General features: G+C 37.9%; 1 protein-coding gene across 4 annotated transcripts in view; it reads right to left on the reverse strand.

Annotated features, from left to right (window-relative positions):
- prdm16 (PR domain containing 16) overlaps positions 1–25,608 on the reverse strand; it is a 243,882-nt gene that overhangs the window by 119,599 nt on the left and 98,675 nt on the right. For all 4 annotated transcript variants that reach the window (XM_016294974.1, XM_016294973.1, XM_016294972.1 and 1 more), the window contains exon 3: positions 1,056–1,106. In XM_016294974.1, the coding sequence (XP_016150460.1) occupies positions 1,056–1,106 (51 nt within the window). The remainder of the gene's footprint in view (positions 1–1,055; positions 1,107–25,608) is intronic.

The raw sequence follows: 25,608 nt of genomic DNA on the forward strand, positions 1-25,608 counted from the left end.
TGTGTGTGTGTGTGTGTGTGTGTGTGTGTGTGTGTGAGTGAGTGTGTGTGTGTGTGTGTGTGTGTGAGAGAGAGAGGGTCGGTGCTGGACAGATATGGACAGACTCAGATAGGCATCTCTGTTTCTTAGTATTTGTGTTGTGAAGGAGGGATAACGGGTTAAAAGCAAAGGATAAATAAATAAAAGAAGCTCTTTTTCTTTTTGTCTGTCTGTTGGGATTTGACTTAAGAAATCTTGCAGCTCTCGTAATAACAGCGGTTTTTCTGTCTGAGACGGCTGCATCTCAGAGACACAGGGTGGGATGTGAGAAAAATAGATGGATGATGTTATAGATTATCTGGCACAGATGTTTTCATTACATAACCTCAGGGCTGACTCTGTCCTTACACACACACACACACACACACACACACAGAAATACTGGCCACATGTTCTCTATATCTGAGCTCACACACATAAACAGGCACAGATATTGGCTTTCATTTGCTGGCACATTAATATGTAGTCACACGGGACAGTGCATTCAGTCTATTAGTGTGAGTGTAATGATGAGTGATGTGTCTAGTCACCTCATGCATAATTAATTATACTAATAAAGATTGGAGCTTGTCTTTTTTTAATTTGGTGAATAAAAGATTTTCCTAAAACATCACATCCCTAGTTCTGAGAGACACTGATAAGCAACACGATTTTGTTGAGTGGTCTGGTTACTGTAGTGAATCAGCTTCCTAAAACCATCACTATATTGTTTTCAGAGGTCCCTGTACAGTATGTAATTTACGTTACATGGTGTCAAATGTTGCATTGTTTACATAAAGCTAAACAGTTGAACTGTGTGATTCACAAACTATTCGGAAATTGGTTTGAGTGAATAATCAAGAAAGAAAGAAAGAAGCATATAGATAGATAGATAGATAGATAGATAGATAGATAGATAGATAGATAGATAGATAGATAGATAGATAGATAGATAGATCGTTATTAATATTTGTGTGTGGTGATATCAACATATCTGACGTGTCGAGAGGGGAGAACTGACATAAAATGAATCCTACCTTTTTAATACAGCTGTCTTGAGACGACGTTTCATGATCATTCAGCATTTGCTGTGAAGACAAAAAGATACAGTTAATGATTAACTACTAAACATTAGTTAATGATTGCTAATGACTACTGACAAATACAACATCATGTCATTTTTATGGCGTGAAATCAGCACTTCACTGAATATCCGAAAGACAGTGACTAGAGAAAAGTACAGTATGTCTTCACATATTCAGATGTTCTGATCTTACACTAAGCACAAGTGTTCGAGAACTTTTAAAAGCAGAAATGACTTGCATTTTGGTTCATTAGTAGAACCGAAGCAATATTTGAACTTCATCCAATTTCATCCTGTTGATGTGGAACTACTTTTATAGTTTGAGGTAATCGACAGTATACCATAAATGCTCTTCATAGACATTTAGTTTAGTATGAGCCAGAATATTCTAAAGACTCTAACTAGCTGAGATTACATGTGGGCTTTGAGACATGTCGAGAAGTGAGCATTAAATGGCTAGTGAGTGATGAGTCTGTTGTCTGAATCTGCACCACCTGCTGGGCAGTCGGCACAGCAGCGCAGGTTAAACCATCTCCTGTGATCAAATGAATGCTAAAGTTTTATCACTGACTGATGGGAGCATGAATGTATATATTTAAGATGGGCAGTTGGAGGAGATGTGGAATTAGAGGCCTTCAGGGATATTTATCTAGAGCAGGTTTTTGAGAAAGCACCCAGTGTCGCTCATATGAGAAGCCAGCTTGTTCCTGGTTTGGAGATAATGGGAACTCATATGAATCTCAGTGGCTCATTCAGAGCTGAACAGGAAGAGGCTGTGCTCTGGGATTATTGGGCCGTTTTACACTGATCTGCAGTGCCCACCCGTTTCCTGTCTCATCCTCTGAATGGAGCGTGTGTGAGCATGTGCAAAGGCTCTGCGGGATGCTAATGTTGTGTTGGATTGAACCTGACACACACACACACACACACACACACACAAGCACTCTCACTGAAATGAGGTGAGACATATTTTTAATAGGTGTAGACAGAGGCTGACAAAGGACTGTTGTCTAGTTTACAGTTGTATCACCTTCTCATGCTTTTTTTTTCTTTAAAAGTGTGATACTTTTGATTTAACATCTATATGTAATGGTAAAAAAAAGAAGAAGTTTATAATGTGCCACAACACAGGGATTTCCAAAAATAAAGTCCTTTCGTGACAACTCATGGAGAGTTTAGCATGGCAATGTCAATGTGTTTGGTCTTGGCAGAATAGATCTGCTACGGTGCTGCTGCTGCAGAGCAAGTACCGAGACTTGCTACTGCCAGTACATCCATGTCATGCTGCTGTGAGGTTGCAAGAAATACTGCTGCTGCACATATTATATATATGAGACAACCCCATATAAACATACATGAATCACCTTGTAGCAGATATATACAGGTGGAGCTGGGGAAGGTGGAGGGTTTCTGAAGCGTGCTGCCACTGCTACAGCAAGCACTAGCCAAGTATTTGAATGTTTGAGCAGCAAGCTCATTGGCTGCTGATGCAAAAATAAGTAATCAGCTGCGGCACATGAGTAATGATGTCATTATGTCAGATTGAGTTAGATTGAGTTGGCCTGCCTAGAGTTTCATGACAGAACTTTGCATTTTTCTACAGCTATTCTTCACATCAACAAAAAAATGTACATTCATACATTACATATATAATTTGAAAATAATTAATAATGCCTTTTTCTTAATGTGGATGATTTATTTTTATTATTAATATTATTGATTTTATTTATTTATTTGTGACCTGGACAGTCTAAATTTCTTCCTATATTAACACAAATGCACATTTACATTCAATATATATTTTAGATTTTAGCTGAAATGGCACAAAACTGAAAATAAATACAAATAAACATAAATAAACAAAAAAACAAATAAATACATAAATAAATAAATCTACCCAGGAGGTGAACTCTGCAATTAAATGTCTATAATGTTTTTTCTTATTATTTTTGCATTTTTTTGTGTAATAGGGTATAACTTGCATTGTCATCTCTGTTACCAAAATTACATATAGTATATATAGTAAATAAATAAATAAATAATCTTGTTCTAAAAAAAAAAACAGCTTCAAGTGCGATGACCTTAAACACAATGCTGGCAATGGCAAAATAAACTGTCCAACTGTCAACCATGCTACTCTCAATCTGATTCTTTTTTGAACACAGAAAGACCATATAATACAGCATACATCTTGATTTTGCACGTTCCATCTGTAATTATCCACGTGAATGAGGTGAATGTGATTGCAAAGGTGAGAGAGTGAGTCACTGAGGGGGGAAAAGCAAACAGAATAAGTAACTCTTTTACAGAATCCCCTCTACAGTCTGCACCGCCTTTATCAGGGTTTGATTGACAGCTCTGCAGACTGCCCAAAAACTGTGGTTCTCTAAATTAGGCTGTCAATGTATCCAAGCCGCCCGAGTGGAAGCAATTACATCACAAATACTCAAACAAGTCTACTTAAACTACTTACATCCATAATTCAATCCTGCAGCTATGTCAGAGCAGCACGTATCCAAAACAACCTTACGCTTCTGCTGTGTTCACATGACACATTTTAAACAAGAACCCCGACCCAGTATCTACATATTCCTCATTTATTTATTTATTATGTTTTTTTTTTTTTTTCCTCATTCATGTCTTTCATTTTCTGCACCGCAGCATATGAAAGCAATAAACTCACTTATATGCACGGGCACATACCAGTGTGTGCAATCACATGAATTCATCAGCCCACGCTAAACACACACACACAAAAACACATAGTACAGACACACAAGTGTGTGTAGTATAATTACTTGGCAGTTTGCTGCCAGACCAATGCTCTACATTTGCTCTGGGAAGCGGATGAGAGAGTTTTTCCTTTTAGAGTTCTTAGGTGTTAAAAATGTAGAATTCCATGGAAATTAATAATGTAACTAAAAAAACAGAGCCAAAAGTTGTGAATTTGCTGGTGGGGTGATGAGAATGTGTGAAACAGTCTTCACAGATTTGGACCAGCACCTCTGTTTAGATTATAAAACACTACCAGGTGCTCCCAGGTAGGTCATTGGTTTCATGCCAAACATAAATATATGTATCAAATTGTGCACAACAAACCCAAAACTATGTCATACACACACTACACGCACTGATGACCCCCCCCCCCCCCCCCCCCCCCATATTCCATTTTTTGTCAGATGTTTGTGTATTGGAAATATATAAATACAGGTGAATGCAGTTTTCTGAATAGAACTGATTGAATTGGACAATCAGGAAAACAGGAAACCGCCTGATAGGAATACTGAGAATATGAATGTGAATATAAATGCCCACAGGAAAAAAAAAATAATAATAATTAAATAATTGAATTGAATTGAATTTAAATAATAGGGGAAATAAAAAAGAAAAACAAAAGAAATTAGCTAAATCTGACAAAACCCTCCTTTATGGGACATCTGAGAAAATCATTATCAGCAAAATATAAATATAAATAAATGAACACGTACATATACATACATACATACATACATACATATTTAGCTAATAACATCCTCATCATACACACACATTTTCTTAGCTATCTAAATGAGGACATTACATAGACTTTTATTTTTTTTATACATATACCAAAACATAAGGGGGGGCGGGGCTTCTGTTAATACTAGGGTTATACATTAGGTTAGTCTGAAGTCCTTTTTATTCGTTTTACAATCTATAGTATATAGTGTCTATAGTATGTCATAAATGAAAAAGCTCGATAAATGTGTGTGTGTGTGTGTGTTTGTGATTATCTACATATGCTTCGGCACTCAGCCATATAAATGACTTACAGTCACATGCATGTGTGTGTGTGCGTCAAGCAAATAAATAATGTATTAATTAGAAGGCTGGAAAAAATGATTTGCCACAAGAGTTGGTGTGATTTATGACACGTCAGAATCATTTGAACTTTTCTCCTTTTTTTTCTTCTTTTTCTTTGGCAGCAGGACAATTTGTGCCACAGATAGAGAGGCATGAGAGTGAGAACGCTTTTCCCAAACAGACGTAAAACGCACAATTGAAGCTCTCACAAGCTTCTCGAAACGTTTGCTTACACAAGTTTGTCAAGGTTTCTTATGTAAATGAAAAACGCCGTGAAGCTCTAGTGATTAGTATGTCACGCTGACAGTGCTCGAAAGTGTCCAAAAACAGAGGCACTATGCTGGAGAACTGTAAAAATAAATACGAGCAGGCCGTGCTTGATGAAAGTGCAGCCACCTGTGTGCTGATTCAACGCAAGTGTCTGAAGCAAATTAGCACCAGGGAGTAAGTGTGTGTTATTATTAATGTTAAAGCCCACCTTTGTTAGCAAGCACCATCAGGACGTCTTCTTCTCAACTTCAGCCCTGTCTATATTGACACGCAAACTGAACAAAAGAAAACAAGCTCGCTGCAATCATTCTAGCAACATTTTCCAGCACAGCTGCCCTAATAGACATACGACGGACAAAGAAAACAGTGCTTCACCTCACAGGCTGGATTTTCCTGTGCTTAGCACGACACCCAATGCACCAAAGACAGCCTCGATCACACCTACAACAATGCATCGTTGTCAAACGCTAATTGGACTTTGCTCTAATTGCAATTAGAGAAGATCGGTTAACCTTGGCGAGCCGACGAAGCAGTTTGTCTCCCAGCTTGACGTTGGGGGTATGAAGTAAAACAAGCACATTTTAAGAGCTTTGCAGTGGGAAAATTTCAGAGAGCGTTGCCAAAAATAATTCCCCTCAAGTCTGGATAATGTGAGGCAATATAGCAGTGCGGCCAATAGATGGTTATGGATGTCAAAAGCCGCAAGTTTCCAAAAAGAACCAGCAGAGACCAACCTCAAGGCCTTTTGAACCGAGTGAGTGACATCCTGTTGGCTCAGTCGACCACACCAAGAAAGCCACAAAGTGAAAGTTTTGCCTCGCAGTTATTGAGAGAGTTCTCTCGTTTTGGTGAGCGTGGGGAGTTTAGATATGTAAATGCGTGATTGTTATTGGTCTTGTCAATTAATGCGGAAGCGGCCGTCACTCAGTTTGCGGCGGATGAAAACCTGAATTCGAGATTTGACTGCAGAAGACGAGAGAGGTTGAAGAAACTGGGTTTATTTTGCATTCTGGACTTCATTGTTCCAGTCTGAAGCAGAACAAAACCATGATGTCAAACACAATAAAGCAAATTAATTACTGAGATCACACATGCATATCTAAACCACTCTGTTAAAGGCTGTCTAATCTCCTAAATGCAACCCAGGCTCACTGGAGAAACTTTTTCTGCAATATGATGTTATGTTGCTCCTTGCAATTTACACAACATTTTCAAATTGAACTGTCCAGTGAGTGGCGCTAAAATCATTAAATTTTTCCGAAACAGATGAACATGAATCTGACAATGTTTTATTACGTTAGTTGTTGAACATATCATGACAGTCCAGAAATATATGTTCAGTGAGTGGCGCTAAAATGTTAATGCTCTACCGAGTTTGAAAATAACATACCACCAACACTGAACCCTACACTGTAAAAAAAAAATCGTAAAATTTACGCCAAAAAAACGGCAGCTGTGCTTGCCAGAATTTTACCGTAAAAAATAGCGTAGCGTTTTAGGTTTTAACTTAAATTTACAGTTATTTAATGCTAATATATCAACCCATTGAAGTACTGAAATCTGTTTTGTACCTTTGTAATACACTGATAACCACCAAATGTAGGCGGTGATGAGAAAGTCACATGATGAACCAAAGTCCATCACTAGCAGCTTTTAAATGATAGCATATATAGAAGGTGCACAGTGTCATTCACACAAACACTAAACACCATCATGGTAACAAATTAAACTGAAATAATGCAATAAACATTCATTTAACAACATTAGGTGTAACACACAACCCTAAAATACAAAACTGATAAGAAAAAACTAAGAAGAAACATAGTTATTTCAACAAAAAACATCAGATTTTAAATGTGACGCAGGGAATTTTGGGAATGACAATTTACGGTTATTCACTGTAAATTATACAGTCTTTTTCACTTCCAAAAACGGTATACTACCGTAAAATTAATGTCCAATACATGTAATGTTCAGTACAGCTTTTCACCATATATAGTAGGGGAATTTACCGTTAACCATTTAACAAGTTTTTACTGTAGCATTTTACAGTCTTTTACCGTTAAATTCACGGTCATTTTTTACAGTGTTGCCTAAACCTAACCAATAGTGTTAGGAAAATAAAATGTAAAATAAAATACCTTTGCCATGCTGTTTTAGCTTGCTTCTACAAATCTTTGAGCTCTTTTGACTCGTTCCAGAGCACTCTGCATTGCAAGTGCAATGCTGTACTAGGTGTGCTACCAAGCAAGTTTACTACGACAGAAAAGTCATACATAGGGAGCTGGTTATGTGACACACACATAAAAATTTATTAGTTTGCATATCATAAAACTATGGTAAAAGGTCATTACATAGCAGTGTGGAAGGAACTGCACAAAATAAGTCTTTATTAATCAATAATCTGCCCTGTTAGCATAATATGTGTAGGAATAAAAGTCGTTGGCGTTTTACTGCCACTAGTGTTCATTTCAGCTGGAAACTGCAGTGAAATGTAGATATAGATACATTTTTGGACTACAACCCTACATAGAACAAGCAGTTTATTTTGGGAGTTTTGCAAAAAAACAAAAACAAAAATTTTTCCAATGAGCCTGTTTCCTAAATGTTTCCCAAAAATACAAAGCTCTAAGATTGTGACGGGTGCTCCGTCAGTTGCATGTGAATCAAAGCATGGCATAAGATTGCATGTCAGTTAGCATTTATCTTTAACAAAACAGACTGGGACAAACATTATTCTGGGCCTTAACCAAAATATATCCACATGGGCCTATGCTTTCACTACACGAACCATTTTTCATCAAGGAGTTGTCATCGAAAAACTCCAAAGAAATAAAAACACTTGGGCTGTAAATACTAGGAAGTCAGCGACAATCTGATAAACCATATATCACGGGTTTAACAAGCTCATGGCTAGCAGATTTTTGTTGTTGTTGGCCAAGGCAAACATTAAGAGTGCACTGATAGTGAAAGTTCCACCGTGGGTAATTAAAAATAATCGCTCCCAGCTTAGCATTGTTTGATTCTCTATTATACTCTTATCAACATCTCCTGTCCTGTCAGTGCATGTGAGAAAGACACGGCGGGCAGTGAAACGGATGACTAAAGGAATGTCAAATTCCCATTGTGCGAGCACAAAGGTGAGAAGGGAGAGAGCCACAGAAAGTGAGTTTGCTTAACACTTATCACACAGCTAGAGCTAACAGAAGCGCTGGCGTTTGGGTCGGGATGCGGTGGGTGCGGAGGGAGATAGAGGGCGAAACACAACGAACAAACACTCAAGACTTTTGTGTGGAAGGTCACGGTAACCTTTCATGAGCGATACGTATGCTTTTCGCACTGTGTGACTGCTGTTTGTCCAGCCTGATATCATGTGAGATGTGTTTCAGTTAACTTTGAAGAAGCTGTACATTGTGTGATACGACAGAAATAACTGAAGAACAAGGAACAACCAGTGAGATAAGAGCTTTTGAATCATGTATCTGATGCAACAACAATCCCTATAGGCTATAACCTATTTATTTTTCCCTCTTAAGGTAATAGAAAATAGACAGAACAAGTTATAGAAACAGAAGTGTGCTCAGAAATGGAAAGCCAGATACAATAATGGTGATCTAAAGTCATGTGTCACTCTTGTTGTTTTTGTATTGAATGGTTATATCTACAATTATTTTTAATGTATCCTGTTATTAAAATGGTAATATCCAAATATTAATAAATTCAAATAATTTACAAGTTTGCAAGTCATTTTTAGAGGAGGGGGTGATCCTATTTCCATTGCAGTGATTGTTTTTTGTGTTTTTTTTCCTGATATGTTGGTGTTAGAACTTTCACTTGGATGTAATAAGTTGCACTGAGTAAATACAGCTGGATTAAAACAAAAATTGCCCGTTTTCATTTCAGGCTGCAAAGCAACAAAATGTGATTATTTTAAAGGGAGTGATTCTTTATACTTATTTTCTTTTTATTAATAACATATATATATATATATATATATATATATATATATATATCAAACCCTAATGTTTGTCTGAAATGTAATAAAAGGGCCATATTCATGACGACATTATTCATTTACTCCTTCAGTGCAGCTCATATTAATAGAGCGATACAGATAAATGATGGCATGATCAGTAATAATCAAGGAGGAGTTAGGGACACCTCAAACGTCCAACCACTGACTGATTCCTCAACGGCCTTCCATTCGGCACAATATCAAGCAACAGCTTTTAGATTCTCAAACACAACTGACATGTATGCGCAAATTTTAGCATAGATTTGCAGCTAGAACATATCTAATTTTATAAATGCTTTTATTTATGTTGTTGCCAGCATAATGATTGACTGTCTGAGAAGCGATACTGCTTCGTCAATACATGCAGAATGTAAAATATTGATGATCTATCATTATTATGCCGAGTCAGACTGGGCAATGTGCTTTTGGATGAAAGTGCTTCTCTGGTGTCTGTGGAAGATCAATATGGGCTCTTAATTCAAAGCAGGAGCATAAAAATGCATATAGAAACATACTTGCATGATGAGATTATTCATCAAGTGCAGTCTGAAGGCAAGCCTGCGGGAAATCGCCACATGATGACAGACACAATGAAGGAAAATACCATTCCGTTTACCCCTCTAAAATAAATGCCCTCTAAATATTTGCCACAAATTCATGTTGGAGCATTGATGAAGAAACAAATGAAGTGTTCATCTGAGACGTCTGGGGAAGCACGGTGTGGTTGCATTAGCTCAGCGCTCAGGAGAACAAGTTTTACACTCTTCTATTTAAGTTTCACTCTTCCAAAGTTTGACATATGGAAGGAGAAAAAGGTTAGAAGTCACTCTGACATCCGGACTGCGGCTCTCCAAATATGAATGTGGAGGGCAGGCTGAGCCCTGCCAAACATTAAAGTCAAAAGTCTCTTGTGAGTTGCATAAGTGCATATATATGTAGGTCGAGGGGCACAAACGCCGGCTTTCTTCGCTTTGGAGTTGATGCTGGGGTCAGTCCCGTCTGACACCCTCCGGCCCAGAGAAATGCAAACTAAGTCACTGATGGGATTTCTTTACTAGATAAATTAATGGCTGATCCTGCCTGCTCACGCTACAGCTGATGTCAGAATAAGAGCTGAGCTCACCTTTGAATAAGGCAAACACACTTGCTTAAAGGGCAAACTAACTTAAATACTAGAGTGTTACCCATATTTTGAATTGTGCATTGCATTTATGTTGTGTTTTAGGGTTAAAAAAAATTGTGAATTTACAGGTAATGTCCTGGCAGAAAATTGCCTTTAGTTTTTTTTTTTACAGTGTAGGTCCAATTTTTAATAGTCCTTTTTAATAATAATTATAATCATAATAATAACAATCCTTTGAAATGACTTATTTTTCTTGAAATGACTTATTTTAATCATAAAGCCATTTGGGAGGCGGAAAAAAAGATTCACCAATAATATCACAGCATAACTGGTGTTATTTGAGTATATTATTTTAATGTTGTTATAGTATTTATTAATATTATGATTACCTTGTATTTGCATATTTCCTGTAAATTCATATTTTATATAAGTTTTCATTTAATATTTAATTTCATGATTTATATTTATATATTTATTTATATTTTACTTAATCCTTTTTTCAACTATTTTTAAGAAGTTTTAATGGTGATACTTTAAAATAAGGTTCCATTTGTTAACATTAGTTAACTACATTAGTTAACATAAACTAACAATGAAAAATACTTCTAAAGCATTTATTAATCTGAGTTAATATTGATTCCACCATTTACTAACACATAATTAAATTTAAAGTTGTATCTATTAATGTGAGTTAATGCACATGAGCTAACATGGATTAATAATGATCAGCTGTCTTTGTATTAACTAATGTCAACAAAATTAATGAATACTTTTAACAATGTATTGCTCATTGTTAGTTAACGTTAGTTAACGCATTAAATATAGTTAACAAATGGAACATTATTGTAAAGTGTTACCGTTTTAGAATTAGTTTTAGTTAGCATTAACATCACTGAGCTTAACATGTTCCAGTCCCATCCATTTTATTTATTTTTTTTTCATAATGATGAAATAAATTCTCACCCAACGCTTTTTCCAATAAAATATTGCCTTTTGTTTTAGGAAACATGTCACATTACAGAAGTTAAATGTGTTGTTTTGTGTTGTCTTAAGTATTCTTTTGCAAAGTGTTGTTACTGGTGGTGGCATATTAAAAGACAAAGGACAAGAAAAATGATGTTTGAGTGAGAAATGTGGGTGTGGGATCACTAAATCTGTCTCATCATAATCACAGCGAATCATTCCGCCAATCAAAACACAGATTTTATGAGCCAGTCGTTTGTGTCTAAACACACACATGCTAACCACTCTCCATTGCATCCCACATATTTGGACAATCTAATTCATTGCTACCACTGGTGGGTCATATACTATGAAATTCTGCACAGCAAATGGAAACCAACATTTTTCCAAAGAGACAGTGAATCTATTTACGACTTTGCAACATGTATTTATGGACATGTGATAGAATTATGACAACATGATCATTTTTGGCTGCACTACATTCTCTTGATGAAAACAAGCCAGCTTCAAGATGTGCTGTAAAAGCACGAGGGTGTCGAAGTTGAGTTTGGCATGTCTGTAGCATGGCGTGATGTGACCTTTCCTTGACATTAAAGTGAGTTGGTAAAGGAAAAAGTATTTTGTGAAGATTTAATGCTTGAGAATCTTAGACACTTTTGAGGTTCGTACTTTATGGTTGGTTTTCCAAACTTACCAAATTACATTTACATCAGACATCTGAAGAGCTTCTTTAAACCTGCACTCTGTTTCAAAATCTAGTGTGCAGCCTACTTAGTATTTCATGGTATTACAAACATGATTTAAAAAGGTATACAATAACATTACTGCCTTTTAAAGTCCCCATGAAATCAAAATGTAAGTTTTTTGGGTGTTAGTATCAATGTTAGTCTTAAGGGTATCTATAAGGCAGTGTGCTCCAAAACAGTGACAAAATTCACATTTAGAAGATATAAGCATTCAAAGCTTGCAGTTCGTCACTTCCGCCAAAACGGCTCAATGATTTTTTTTGACGTCACATCGAACCTCAGCTTCTCATTAAACTTTCTGTCCAATCAAATGCTCTCTAGAATCCGAAGCCCCGCCCCCTACACTATAAAATAGACGCTGAATCCGCGGCTGAAATCGGTCACTTGTCCACAGAATTAGTATTTTCTGTACAGTGAATGGCACGTAGTGCACTATATAGGGGACAGGGAACGATTCAAACAGTGTAAATATGCTTTCCATTGAGGAAAAAAAGAAGTCTGGTTTCGCACTGTGACACGCTAACCACCGTACCGCGCACACACTCTGCTCCAGTCCAGAGACACGATAGCACGGAGCGGATCACATGTATCGGAGCTATTTGAATTCTACACAGAATGCTATATTTTATAGCAATATGGATGAGATTGTGGCTGGCATACCCTGTCAAATGCGGCTTTGCGGATCTCAACGGCTCTCAACGGCCCAAGCTGTGATATAAACTAATGCTATTGGCTATTTTAAAAAGGGGCGGGGCTGCTTGATATGCCCCGCCCTGTCTTCCTGTTTCAGTTAAATGACGTCAACACATAGAGTAACGATGCATGTTTCTAAGCATTTCATTAAACATGACACAAACCCCCCACCCCAAGTTGTGTCAGTGGACCACTTTTATGAGTGACATTATGTTTTTCATCTATTCTTCTAATTCCAATTATGTGTATAAGTACATATCTAATTTCTCTTTAACTAGAGGACAACTTAAATAAAAAGTGTCACAGCTTAACCCACACTCCCATTATATAATGAGCAATGTGCATTTTCAGTACCTTGTAATGGCCAATTATGAAAGCAGTGAGTTCATGTAATATCTGAATATCTACTGTGAAAGTCAAAGTTTCATTATTTATAAAAGAACAGCACAATATACAAAACAAGTCTCAACTCTATAATCAATGATATCAACCCAGGTATCAAGAACTGCTTTTGCCCATCAGTTGGAGCTGAGTGGAAAACAATTACCCCTGATGATAATTGAACCAATGCTTGAATGAGTGAATTCACCAAGAATAACACAACTCTAATATTTATAATTGCAGGATAAGAATTTGTATCATTTTAGCTCTCCACGCTCAGGCAACACAAAACACGGCTGTGCGCGTCAAATGAGCTGTGGCTAGAGAACCGTTTACCCTCCTGGCTTGAGAGGCGTCCAAATCAGATTAGTCGTCGCAATGACCACTAAAAAATTCAAAGAGTGAAATCTAAGGCTGCGGCCAAGAGATACTGTCTGGAGATACAGGGGATGGATCACAAACAAGATATTTCCTCTACCAGTGTGGTTGATGAGGGACAAAGTTCATGTAGGCAGTGGTTTATTCATCCACTGCCAGCGATCCCAGTCGAGTCGAGGGAAACGTTTCAGTAATTTTGGACTGCTAGTCGTGATGGAAAGCCAGCACGGCGAACAGTGATATAAAAAAACACTGAATGTTTGAATATTTATATCCCATTAACTTCAGCATTTAAAGATGAAGTGTGTAATTTTTCCAACATTAAACTTATTGACGCAGCAACATTGTCTCAACCAATGGTTTGAGTTTGGGGCAGGGACTATCTGTTTGCCAAACCAATGACAGACAAGAACTATGTTCAGGAAGTCTTTTTGAACACAGTCAAAACAACTGCTGTGCAATTCCGTTTGGTGACACTAGTGGCGCAGGTGTAACACTTTATTTTTATGTACGTTTGAGTCACATGGTAAATCGATATTGCATGCGTATGGTGTAGGAATCTGAGTTTTGCCGCATTGCCTTCCAAGGTATACATGATATAAGTATAAAAAAGTTGTTTGAACTAAACATTTTTGTCCACTTGAGACGGTATATGAGCTAATGGTCACCAGTGAATAAATGACTTTATATAAATGCAACAGTAATAAGAACAGATGTATTAATTTCCCCAGCTTACCAACTCTTGTTTCCCACAAAGACTCTAGTCTATTTATCCTCTCGTTCTAGAGATAGCAACATTTATCACACTAGCCACCTGTCCCCGAGTCCACCAGATCAACCCATCACCACCACAATAAACGTCAACCAACGATGATTGATGCAGCTAATGAAATTGATTAGTCTGTTCCCGCACATTGCATTCCCATGATTCACAGCGCGCTGTTTACTTTAACCACAAAGATTAGCTGAAAGATGAGACGTTTGAGGCATATCACGTGATGATGGGAACATCCTTGGACACTCTTTATGGCTGGCCTTGACTCACTCGTCTTTTTCCCTGTGGAAAAATCAATACGGAAGAGTGCTAAATAACAGCGTTTAAGGATCACTTCAAAAGGCTTGTCAATTGTTTTTTTCCCTAGCACAGATCAATGCATAGTTATGATCTCTAGTGATAGAAGAGTGTTAAACTTTCATGAAAATACGACTTCAAACACGAGTTCTTCATCCACAAATGTCTTACAATAATTAGGAATAGTGTTGGTACGGTTTGAATGCTAGATCATTCTGCAATGAAAAAACACTTGACCCTATGCTAGGATAATATAAATCAGCAATAAACTGCTCGTCCTAATCGCTGTTACTTCAAAGAGCACAACTACACCCTAATATGGAGAGGACAACTTTCCTAATCTGAAGTCTCTAATGAGAGGTGTCATCTGCCGCCGCCTCTCTGAGCGTGAACTTCGGTTCATCACAAATTACTTTATTAGCCGCTAGATAACGCAAAATCAGAGCCCGAGTAAGGTGATTACTAGTTCATCTGTCGGGGCCAAACTCTCAGACGAATAATAAAAAATATCTAAGAGGACTTGACACCGTGACCCCCTCCGAGACCATGATTGTCATTTTTCTACTATGGGTGATAGTTGTTGCTTCGAACGCGTCGTCATCTTGATGGCATCCGAGTGGTGGGAATCTCGCCAGCCCCAGATGCCTCTGCTTGACTTATGGTTTATAATGGTCTCATCATCATTTATGCTGAATGATCACTTTATGAGTGTACAAACCGTCTTAACTTCACTGGAACTTTCCATTAGTCATGTAAGTAGAGTAATGAGCACGGAAATTGTTTGCTAAAGCAACTGCAGCCATTTTATTTCTCTCGCTGTTTTTACATCTACACCCACATTGAACCAAAACATCAAAAAAGAGAGAGGAATGAAAATGAGGGCAATGAAATTGAAAAGGCAACACGTTGCGCATGGCTTGCTTAGCCATGTTGCTTCATGGGCCCTGAGCTTTTATGGATGTAGCCGGCGGTGTGATGCTGCGAGCTGGCAGTGCTGAGTGAGAACTCATCCATACCTCACATGAGAAAACACAAATCCAGCCTCACGCTCCCCACGACCTTGAGTTAAGTAACGATGACACACTCCTGTGGCGAGCATTAGACTTTACAGTGTGATTTGTGAAATAACAAGCGAGGAGACCAGGGGAAAATTGCAGCAAAGTTCTTCTGCCAAACGAGCAGTGTTAATATTGGACGGTGTGCGAGCAGGCTAAGGTAGGGCCGGGGGCTGATATGTCAAAGCTTGAGACCCCTCGAATGTGTCATGGTGGCACATAGCTGTTGTTAAGAGCGTTATTGCTGTCGACTATCTGGAGATAAGTGGTGTAGTGCTGATGGGAGAGACAGAGGAATCTGCCTCTGCTCAATGCCAGGGCAGTGCGGCACTCGGGGGCTGGGGGAGGGAGGCAGCGGTATGGCCACTAATGTTGTTTGGGTTTGCATCCAGACAGGAATTCTGGTTTATCGGGGCCTGGGGACCTACCAGAGTAGCCCATCCCCTCAAAGTGTCCATTATAGGAGCGATAGGGCATGAGCTCAGTGTTTCCCATGGAAGTGGCCTCACAATGTTGAGTGACATTGGGTCTCTCTCTCTTTCACTCACATAAATATACACTGTCTTTCTCTCTCTCTCTCTTGCTATGCTGTTCCTCCTAACTCTCTTTATAAGGATCTGCTCATTGGCAAAACTTGTACTTTATGAATCCAGATAGCTTCTTTAGAGAATATAACTAGATAGATTTGTTCTCTTCTTCATCATATAGCAATATCTGTATGCTCTGTAGTAGATAAATATGATGCTAATAATGTCACAGCAATGTGACAGAAGTTTAGCTAAACAGCTTAACATTTTGTGCTTTGCAGCAAAATAGTGTGGCAATTGTTTCAATCGCTTGGTTTCTATTTGTTGGTGTTGCGCTGGTAGTGATTGATAGTTTTGCTAGCATATTAGCAGCTTGTAGTGCAGCCTACTTAACTACTTATTTGAATGCTAACTGAGTAAGCTACAGTCTGATTATGAGTAGGCTATAGCTTGTATCTTAACAGGATACACTGTTAAGTGTAAAAAAACATTTTCTAACCAACTAAAATTACTGATCTCTAATAACTTCAGTACATTTTGCAGCAGTGTGACAGTAGCTTAGCTAGACAACGTAACATTGTATGCGTTGTTATATTATAGTGTGGCAATTGTTTTCAGTCGCTTGGTTTAAATTTTTTTGTAGAGTTGCACTGGGCAGCATTTCTAGCATATGTTAGCAGTTTGCACTGTAGTTATCAACTACTTTGGATGGTAGCTTACTATTGGCACCAGTGCGACAATAGCTTAGCTAAACAGTGTATCATTTTGTGTATTTCAGCCAAACAGTGAAGCGCCACAGCTCAACAAAATGCTACATCACTGTGTTTTATGTAACATTGTAAACATTATTATTTTTTTTTCAGCAGGGTACAACATTTCTTTTTGTTGTAACCATGACCGCCACAAGTAAAGAACAAAACAATCTTTTGTCAATTTCTTGGTTCCTGCACTGGGTAGTTTTGCTAGCATATGTTAGCTTGTAATGTAGTTAGCTACTTTAAAAGGTAGCTTGATTGCAGTTTACATACTAAATTAGTCGGCTACTGATTAGCTAGATAAATTTTTATCGGTGCTTAATGAATCAGCTCACTGTTCTCAGACCTTGACTGCTAATGCATATGTTTGACCAACTAATTCCTCAAAAACTTGCAGGTCGTATTGAAGCCTGAGGGAAAAAAAGCACTGTGGACAGTTTACTGTCATTATCATATATGTTGTTGCTGTTGCTGGCAAATTTGATACTGTTATATGCTATTCTTTGTTCTATCCAAGAACAACACTCTGTCCACATGTCTGGCAGCCAAGGCTAAGAAGTCACAGTGATCTCCTGTGCTCTCCAGCCCCCCGAGGAACTCTGGGACTCTGAGGCAGCTCCAGACAGACAATACGCATGTTGTTACTATATGCTGCTTTTGCACAGAAGCGACTGGTGTTGTGCCCGCTGGCCTGACCCTCTTTAGAGTCACTGGGTGGCTTTTGGGGGTATGTTCAATACTGTGAAACACTGTGAAATGTCGCCTTTCATGGCACTGACATGATGAAGATTAAGACATCAAGGCCTGTCTGCCAGCAGGAATTTCGCAATTCTTTTTGGGTTAATTGGAAATCCAAACGTTTTGAGGTGGAAGACAGTGGGCCAATGCAGCGGGAGCGACGACAGATGTCTTTTTTTAACATATCCAATGCTTTCAAAATTATCTCTTAAATGCTAAGGTTGAAGCATGGTCAAGAAGATACCTGGAAGCCTTTTAGCTGAACTAGTCCTCGCCATCAGTATCAGTAAAAATGCACTCTAACAACCACACACACACAAATAATCACATCAGGCCCCATGTTGGCTTGGAGCAACGCACTAAAAGCCAATGAATAGCTTAGTTCTCAAGTATACAATGTTGAAACACTACGAATTGATTTCTTCTCCCTTTCTTCTATGTAATTGGCATTGTCAAGGATTTTTTCATCCCCTTTCGGCCCGTTTTTGAAAATGAATAATGCGACAAGCCCCAGATCCAACTTTTCCGCCATGCTGTTTATTTATCTATTTATCCCCCCGCTTCGTCTTACGACACTTTGCATGAAAAGTGGCCACAGAATAGTGGTGACAGCCATGTCTAATATCTCTTTCTGCCAATTTTGGCTTCTTTCCCCTCCTCCGCACTTGATGTCTTTATATTCTCCTGAGAGTGCAGTGGGAATGAAAGGACAAGGCCTAGCCGCTGACCTCCATGGGGGAAGAGTATTAAAAGACAGGAGCGAGAGAGAGGGCGAAGGATGGCGGGAGAGAGAAAGAGAGGGAGCAGTCTTTCCTGCTGAGAGCCAGCTATCTGGGGTGGCAGGCTAAAGCTGGCCTTCAGATGCCTTTTGTCAAACGGGTTGAGAAGAAGAGAGCCTCCTCTTCACTGGAGCTCAGACAATGCTGGGTTTGTCATCCCTGAGGAGTCTCCCGGTGAGAAAGAGAAGTGCTCTTCGTGGTCAGGGGTAGCCATTGGGCCTTGCAGATGTTGAAATAGGGATGATTTATTAGGCCCGGTGTCCTCGGTGGCACTTGGCCACCGTCCCAGACAAGAGCACGAGAAAAGACAACAGGGGAGATCAGCAGGCCGCTGTGGATCAGTGACATCTTAATACCGTGTATGGGCAAGGGGAAATTTGTTCTGCAACCGTCATGGTATTTTTGCCCTCTTTTCACTGAGAAAATAACTCAAGATTAAGGCAAAAGCGCAGAGAGGAGGGTCCTCACAAAGATCTCTTTCTATCTCTCGCCTTTCTTTCTCTTAGAAAATCTGAAAAAAATAAATAAATCTTTATTGGTGGTGCGGCGTGTCCTTTATAAACCATTAGAAATCATTGAAAAAAATTCAAGTTGCAACTGCAGTATGTGAAAATGGCTATATGTATGTCAACACCTCATGACAGCAAATTTCTCTTTACTCTGCCAGTAAATAAATTACTTTTTATAGAATCTTTGGAGTAAAAAACAAAAATCTAAATTAACTGTATTTTCACTGTTTGATCACATACAGTAAAAGTTGTGGCACTATGCTGGGGCGATGAATGGCTCCTTAGGTTTTCTGGAAGGTTTTTAGGGCATTTGTTCCTGTCCAAATGTGAAATGAGTCCATCCATAAGTCTTTATGATGTTCAGATTAATATGCTGTAAACCAATGGGATTTTTTTTTTCTTTTTGCCAGTTTTGTCCACTATTTTATTGCTTAGAAAAGTAATAGCACATTTTCCCTTAAAAGTGACTTTATTTGAGATATTATTCATGTCTGTTGCACCAAAGTTTAATACTTGGGGTTAAAGGGTTCATTCAAACTCAGTACTTATGTGTAATTACACTGTAACAACAATACCTTAAAAAACGGTACAGTACCAAATATTTTTGCTTTTTTTAGCAAACACTACTAATGTTCATGTTTGAAGTCTGAAAGCTTGAAGAAAGACGCAGGTGGCATTGCCCGAGAAAACATAAAAAAAAACGGCTTAACCACCAGCTCCTTTTCCATTGTGAGACAGCAATGTGATCTAACCGTTGAACCCAACAGCCTCGCTCGTTCTCCCAAAGAAACCACTTCTCAAGCACCTCTAGCAGAAGCAAATGGCTTTTAATCCACACACACACACACACACACACACACACACACACACAATAAAATTAACTCTCTGCCAGGACATTATCTATTAATTGTACAGACCTTCCTGTTAACTCTAAAACACAATGCAAGTGCAAACTTCAAAATACAGGTAGAATACTTGTCTAAAAAAATAAAAAATTAAAATCAGTACAGAAAATTCCTTTTAGAGTATACTTTAGAGTAATTTTTTTTTTACAGTATATTATTTAGTTTTCTGACAAATATATATTCTATACAAAATAAAAATGAACCTAGCATAATAAAATAAAATTAATTTCGAGCAACACATTTAAAAAAATGTGTGATATGTTCAAAGATCATTAATAGATGTTTTAAACTTTAGAACAAATATTACATCTAAACTCTTAGTTAAAATAAAACTCAATCTTCTTCACTTTGAGTAAAACTATACTGGAGTTATAAGTTAATTTCTTCTTTTGCTGCATGTAAGATGCCCCATGATTTTAAAGCCGTCCCCTCCTCCTGAAAGCTTGTCCTCCGGCGCTCTCTCTCTCTCCAGCCCCAGCCTGAGCCGCGCGGCTCCATTGTCTCAACTTTCATCTGTAGGTAAGCACCTCGCTAAAGCCCCAGCCACTTCAAAACACGTGACAATAGCCAGATTTCCTCCCAATTTGCTTGTGGAGAAAGAGCCCAGAAGCTTTTCAGGAGGACCTGAATAGTCTGGCTAATTCAGGCACAATCCAGGCCTGACCCCCCATTTCCCTTTTACTTCTCAGACCCTATTAAGGTGCCCCTGACTTTCCTAATTCAAGAACAATCCCTGCTGCTTTTCATAAGCCTGTGTTGCATTGAAAATATGTGAGTGTGTGTGTGTGTGTGAGCGAGAGATCATAGAGCAATGCTTCTCAACCGGCGGGTTGGACCACAGGTCTATTCGGATTAAAAAAAAAAACTGCTGAATGCAAACAAATAAAATTCAACTAACCATAAAATTATGCATGGTTAAAATAACATAATAAATATCAACTTTAGCATTTTCCATCTATTAAGTTTAAACAACAAATTTAAATGTTATTCTTAACTTTGAGCTATGCTCATAGTCAAACAAATCAACTGTTTTAAAAAAAATGCTTGTATCAGTCTATTTCTAAACATAAATCATGTTGATTCTTCCAGGATTTGGAGAAAATGATCTGTGCTTTTATTACTTAAATATATTATATAAATATATTCATATATTATCAAACATGTTAAAGATAGACTTAAAAAAACATCTTCATTTTTTTGGCATTTTTAATGTATTGTTTTTATATTATGTCCATGATAATTTTATATTTATGTCATGCATTCTAAGCCAGTGTGTCAATCTGTCTCTTTGCAGAACCAGTCAAACTAGACAGATGCCAACATGGACAGGATATGAATATGAATAAAATTGCAAAATATGACCTAGACATTAGTTACGCTTACTTGCAGTGAGAATAAACATGGTTTATGGTTTATTCTGATCACCATTTGTTTTATGATAATTATTGGCTGTTGAGAGCATAAAACCATCAAATATCAAGAGATATTTAAAAGCCTGGACTGACAATTTTGCTTTTGATTCAATGCATAATTTTAAGGACTTTGTTACCATAAAACAATATTGGTACATTGTGCAAAAGTCGGAATCGTCAAGCACAAACCAGCTAACACTTTTTGTTGCGGATCTCTGTTTTTCTATCTTTGGCACTTCATCGTGACCCTAATCAACCTCCCCAGAGCAGATCTCCTCCTTATGCGTGTTAATATGCTCCTCTGTAGGGCCTCTTCAGCACCTCTCACTTCCCAGGCCGCCGTATTGTTATTAGAGCAATCAAGGCCTTTCTTCACTAGGTTAAGTGCTAAGAGTTCATAGAGAAACAGTTTTGAATTGCGTTTGAAACAGCTGGTAATCCTCGCTCCAGATATAAAGACAATTTGAAGAAACTCAAACCACAAGTGATGTTAGAGCAAAAGGAGCAGTGTGCGGGAGAGAATCATATTTTTGTCAATGTCGTTTTCAGGGTTTGGTTTTAACTAGGAAACCACAAAGCCTTTAAATGCAGGTCAGAGGACGTGGTATTGAGTTCCATTAAACAGCCAGAAGCAGATGGAGAAACCCAGAGAATTACATGAGAGGGTGAGATATTAAAGACACCAATGTTGTGGGTAGCACATTTTAAAAAGACGACTAAAGTGATGTGTTATTTGTTCAAATCCCCTTGAGATTTATATTTTATTTGTGACCCTGGACCACAAAACCAGTCATAAGGGTCAATTTTTCGAAATTGAGATTTCTACATCATCTGAAAGCTGAATAAATAAGCTTGTTAGGACAGGACAATATTTGGCCGAGATACAACTATTTGAAAATCTGGAATCTGAGGGTGCAAAAAAAAAATCCAAATATTGAGAAAATCGCCTTTAAAGTTCTAAAAGTCCAAATTAAGTTCTTAGCAATGCATATTACTAATCAAAAATAAAGTTTTAATAAATTTACAGTAGGAAATTTACAAAATATCTTAATGGAACATGATCTTTACTTAATATCCTAATGATTTTTGGCATAAAAGAAAAATCTATAATTTTGAACCATACAATGTATTTTTGGCTATTGCTACAAATATACCCCAGCGACTTAAGACTGGTTTTGTGGTCCAGGGTCACATATTATCTTTCGCAGACTTGACGCTCATTCGAGTTGCCAGATTGGGGACACGCAATGATCGCAATTAACAATGGAAGACAACAAGCCTTACACTGTAAGTTTATGAGTTTTAATATTCCTTTGGTCATAGAGCTTTTAAGATGGATGCCGAGGCTCTTAGGTCGGGTAGAATCTGCGATCTCTGACCCAGTTCATTTCCGCAGACTTGACGCTCATTCGAGTTGCCAGATTGGGGACACGCAATGAGCGCAATTAACAATGGAAGACAACAAGCCTTACACTGTAAGTTTATGAGTTTTAATATTCCTTTGGTCATAGAGCTTTTAAGATGGATGCCGAGGCTCTTAGGTCGGGTAGAATCTGCGATCTCTGACCCAGTTCATTTGCTGGCTTCGATGGCTGCCATATGCTGTGTTTTTCACCATCTGGCAACCCTGTCGAAATCCTATTGGTTAAATTGACCCTTCACAAAGACCCGCCCCCCTTAGTTACTGTTGCTCTATCCGACAAGCCATGGTGCTCTTACACCACACATGATGTTCTCACGCAGTGAAAAATACAGAGAAGAAACCGACAACGCACCGACAGACAAGACAGAGCAGGTTACTTTTGGTATGAAATAAAGTCTCAGCTTTCAAATTTTGTCATTTTTTTATTAATTCAAACAATTAACACTGTTTGGTGGCTCTTTAATGTGTCGTGACAGATCACTATAGCACTTCAGTTCAAGCGGCATGTGAATAAATCATCTCTTCCTCTTTAATAGTTATAGCACGAAATAAACATGAATGAACATCAGAAGGTATCATGTTTCAGCCGGGGAAAGATGTCAATACACACCAGCTTTCAAGTTCAAGTCCACCGACATTAATCTACTCTCCTGTCTGGTTTGTTTGTCGAACAAAATTATTTGATGTTATGATTGGTCAGATCACCTGTCAATCAAACTCCCTGCGAAGCATCAATTGGCAGTTGGTGGAAACTCACAGACCAAAACAATAACAGACATTCCGACATGGAAAGCACATTTTAAACTGGTTGTAGCATTGCCCATAGGAAAAAAAAAATATTGCTCAGTGGTTGCTTTTCCTAAGCTCAGGAGACTTAGATGAGATTCTCATATATCTCTCATTTTAGTATCAACAGCATTTCAGATGTTTCTCCTAAAATTCCTTAGGAAACATAGAAGTAGACGCAAATGAGACATGAGAAATATTTGAGAAAAAAAGAGTCAAAACTGAGAATGATGTGGAAGAATCATAGAATATCTCTTTATTGTCTTGCTGCAATCTCTATCAAGACTCCATTATAGGAATATTTTATTGCTCAGTGGTTGCTCTTTCTAACCTCAGGAGACGTAGTGGTAATTTCTTGTGTATTTCTCATTTTAGTCTCAACAGTGTCTCAGATGTTTCTCCTAAAAATCTTTAGGAGAAATAAGAGTAGACACAACTGAGACATGAGAAAGTTCTGAAAGAAAGGAATCCAAAATGACAATGGGAGAGAAACGTGTGAGAAACATGGGAGATCTCTTTATTGTCTTGCTGTAATCTCTTGCAAGACTACATTATAAAAATCAGAGATTGCTGTTTTATTGCAATGGGGTTTTTCACCTTTAACGGTCAGGACAGTAGGAGTAGAGACATAAATCAGTTGGACAGTTGAGAATTGAACAGGAGGTGCAGTAGTGTCTTCACATCAATGTGCTGCCCACAAGGCTATGGCTCTGACAGAGGTTACTCTACACTTAGGATACTAAGGGCTGATTCTCATATATGTCTCATTGAGATATCAGCTTTGTCTTAAGATGTCTTCAGTTTTATTTTAGGAGAAACGTTAAACTTTTACTAATATTGTAAATACTAAAACTATCATTTAAATAGCATTAAACATTCCAGAATATCAAGGGTTACTAGTTGTTGAGATCTCTTTTGAAGCTTTAAAGAAGACCATTGTGAGATTGTTAGAGTTTTTGTCTCAGGAGAGAAGTTTGAGAAGCAGGAGACTCAAGCAAAAATCTCCATTCGATCTTAAAGTAACCTCATTTCTGTCTAGGAGAAATATTTGAGATGTTAAAGAGATCTCACTTTTGATTTTTCTTTCCTATGGGTGTTCTTTCAGAGAAACAAGTATGCAAACTGTATTTTTATGCCTTAGTACATAACACACAGCACCTTTTCAGAACTGCTGATAAACAAAATTAAATCCACATTAACTTATTACATTCCATAAAATAGAATGATGTACCATGAATACTTTTTTTTTTATGAGTATCACAATATTGTAATGTCTCAAAGTAACATCCCCCAAGGCTGAAAAGCAGAGAAAGTGCATTGAGGAAAGAAAAAGCAGATTGTTGCTTATTGTTGCCGTGTTGCTTGCCGGCCATGAGAAGATCAGCTTTCTGCAGAAGCATTCAGGAGCCGTGCATGGCCACCCTGCACGGGATACAGTGACCGGACAGAAGACTGAGAGGGTTTTATCTTGAAATGTGATGGCCGTGGCAGAGGAGACTATGAGAGGTGTGCTATGACTGTCCAACAAGCATGCAACCGTAGATTCTTAAGAACTTCACCAGGGCGTCACAAGAAACCTATAGTGTTTCACCAAATCCTTCCCATCTACGCCAGCGGGCAAATTATACAAAGGCTTTCAGGGGGAGTCAGTCTAATTAAAACAATTTGAATATGTAATCGTGAGGCCGCAATCTCGAACAAGGTTGATTTAATATCCCAAGCCAGAAATGAAATAAACGGAGTACAAAAAAGTTCAATTTTATAGATCTATACTCTTAATGTAAGTCAACAATGGGCACTTTTCACATTTCCGGGATTTGCAGAAGCGGAAGTCGTCATAGTTGGGTAATTGGGTGATTTTTGCATTCCCATTTGTTCCAATAAAAGATAATGAAAGAAAAAAGAATCACAATTGTTTCCACAACTTTGCAAAAGAGGAAAAAGTAACAGTAGTCAGGGAAAAGTTACTGCCGCTTCCTCAGCCATTGAATTAAAAACACCCTCACAACTGTGTTGATATTTTTTCTAATTCAATATCAAAGTATAGTGCTACAAATGTACATTATATATATATACATTATATATATATATATATATATATATATATATATATATATATATATATATATATAT

Source organism: Sinocyclocheilus grahami, unplaced genomic scaffold (assembly GCF_001515645.1).
Source record: "Sinocyclocheilus grahami isolate Dianchi unplaced genomic scaffold, SAMN03320097.WGS_v1.1 scaffold327.1, whole genome shotgun sequence".
NCBI classification, from domain to species: Eukaryota; Metazoa; Chordata; class Actinopteri; order Cypriniformes; family Cyprinidae; genus Sinocyclocheilus; species Sinocyclocheilus grahami.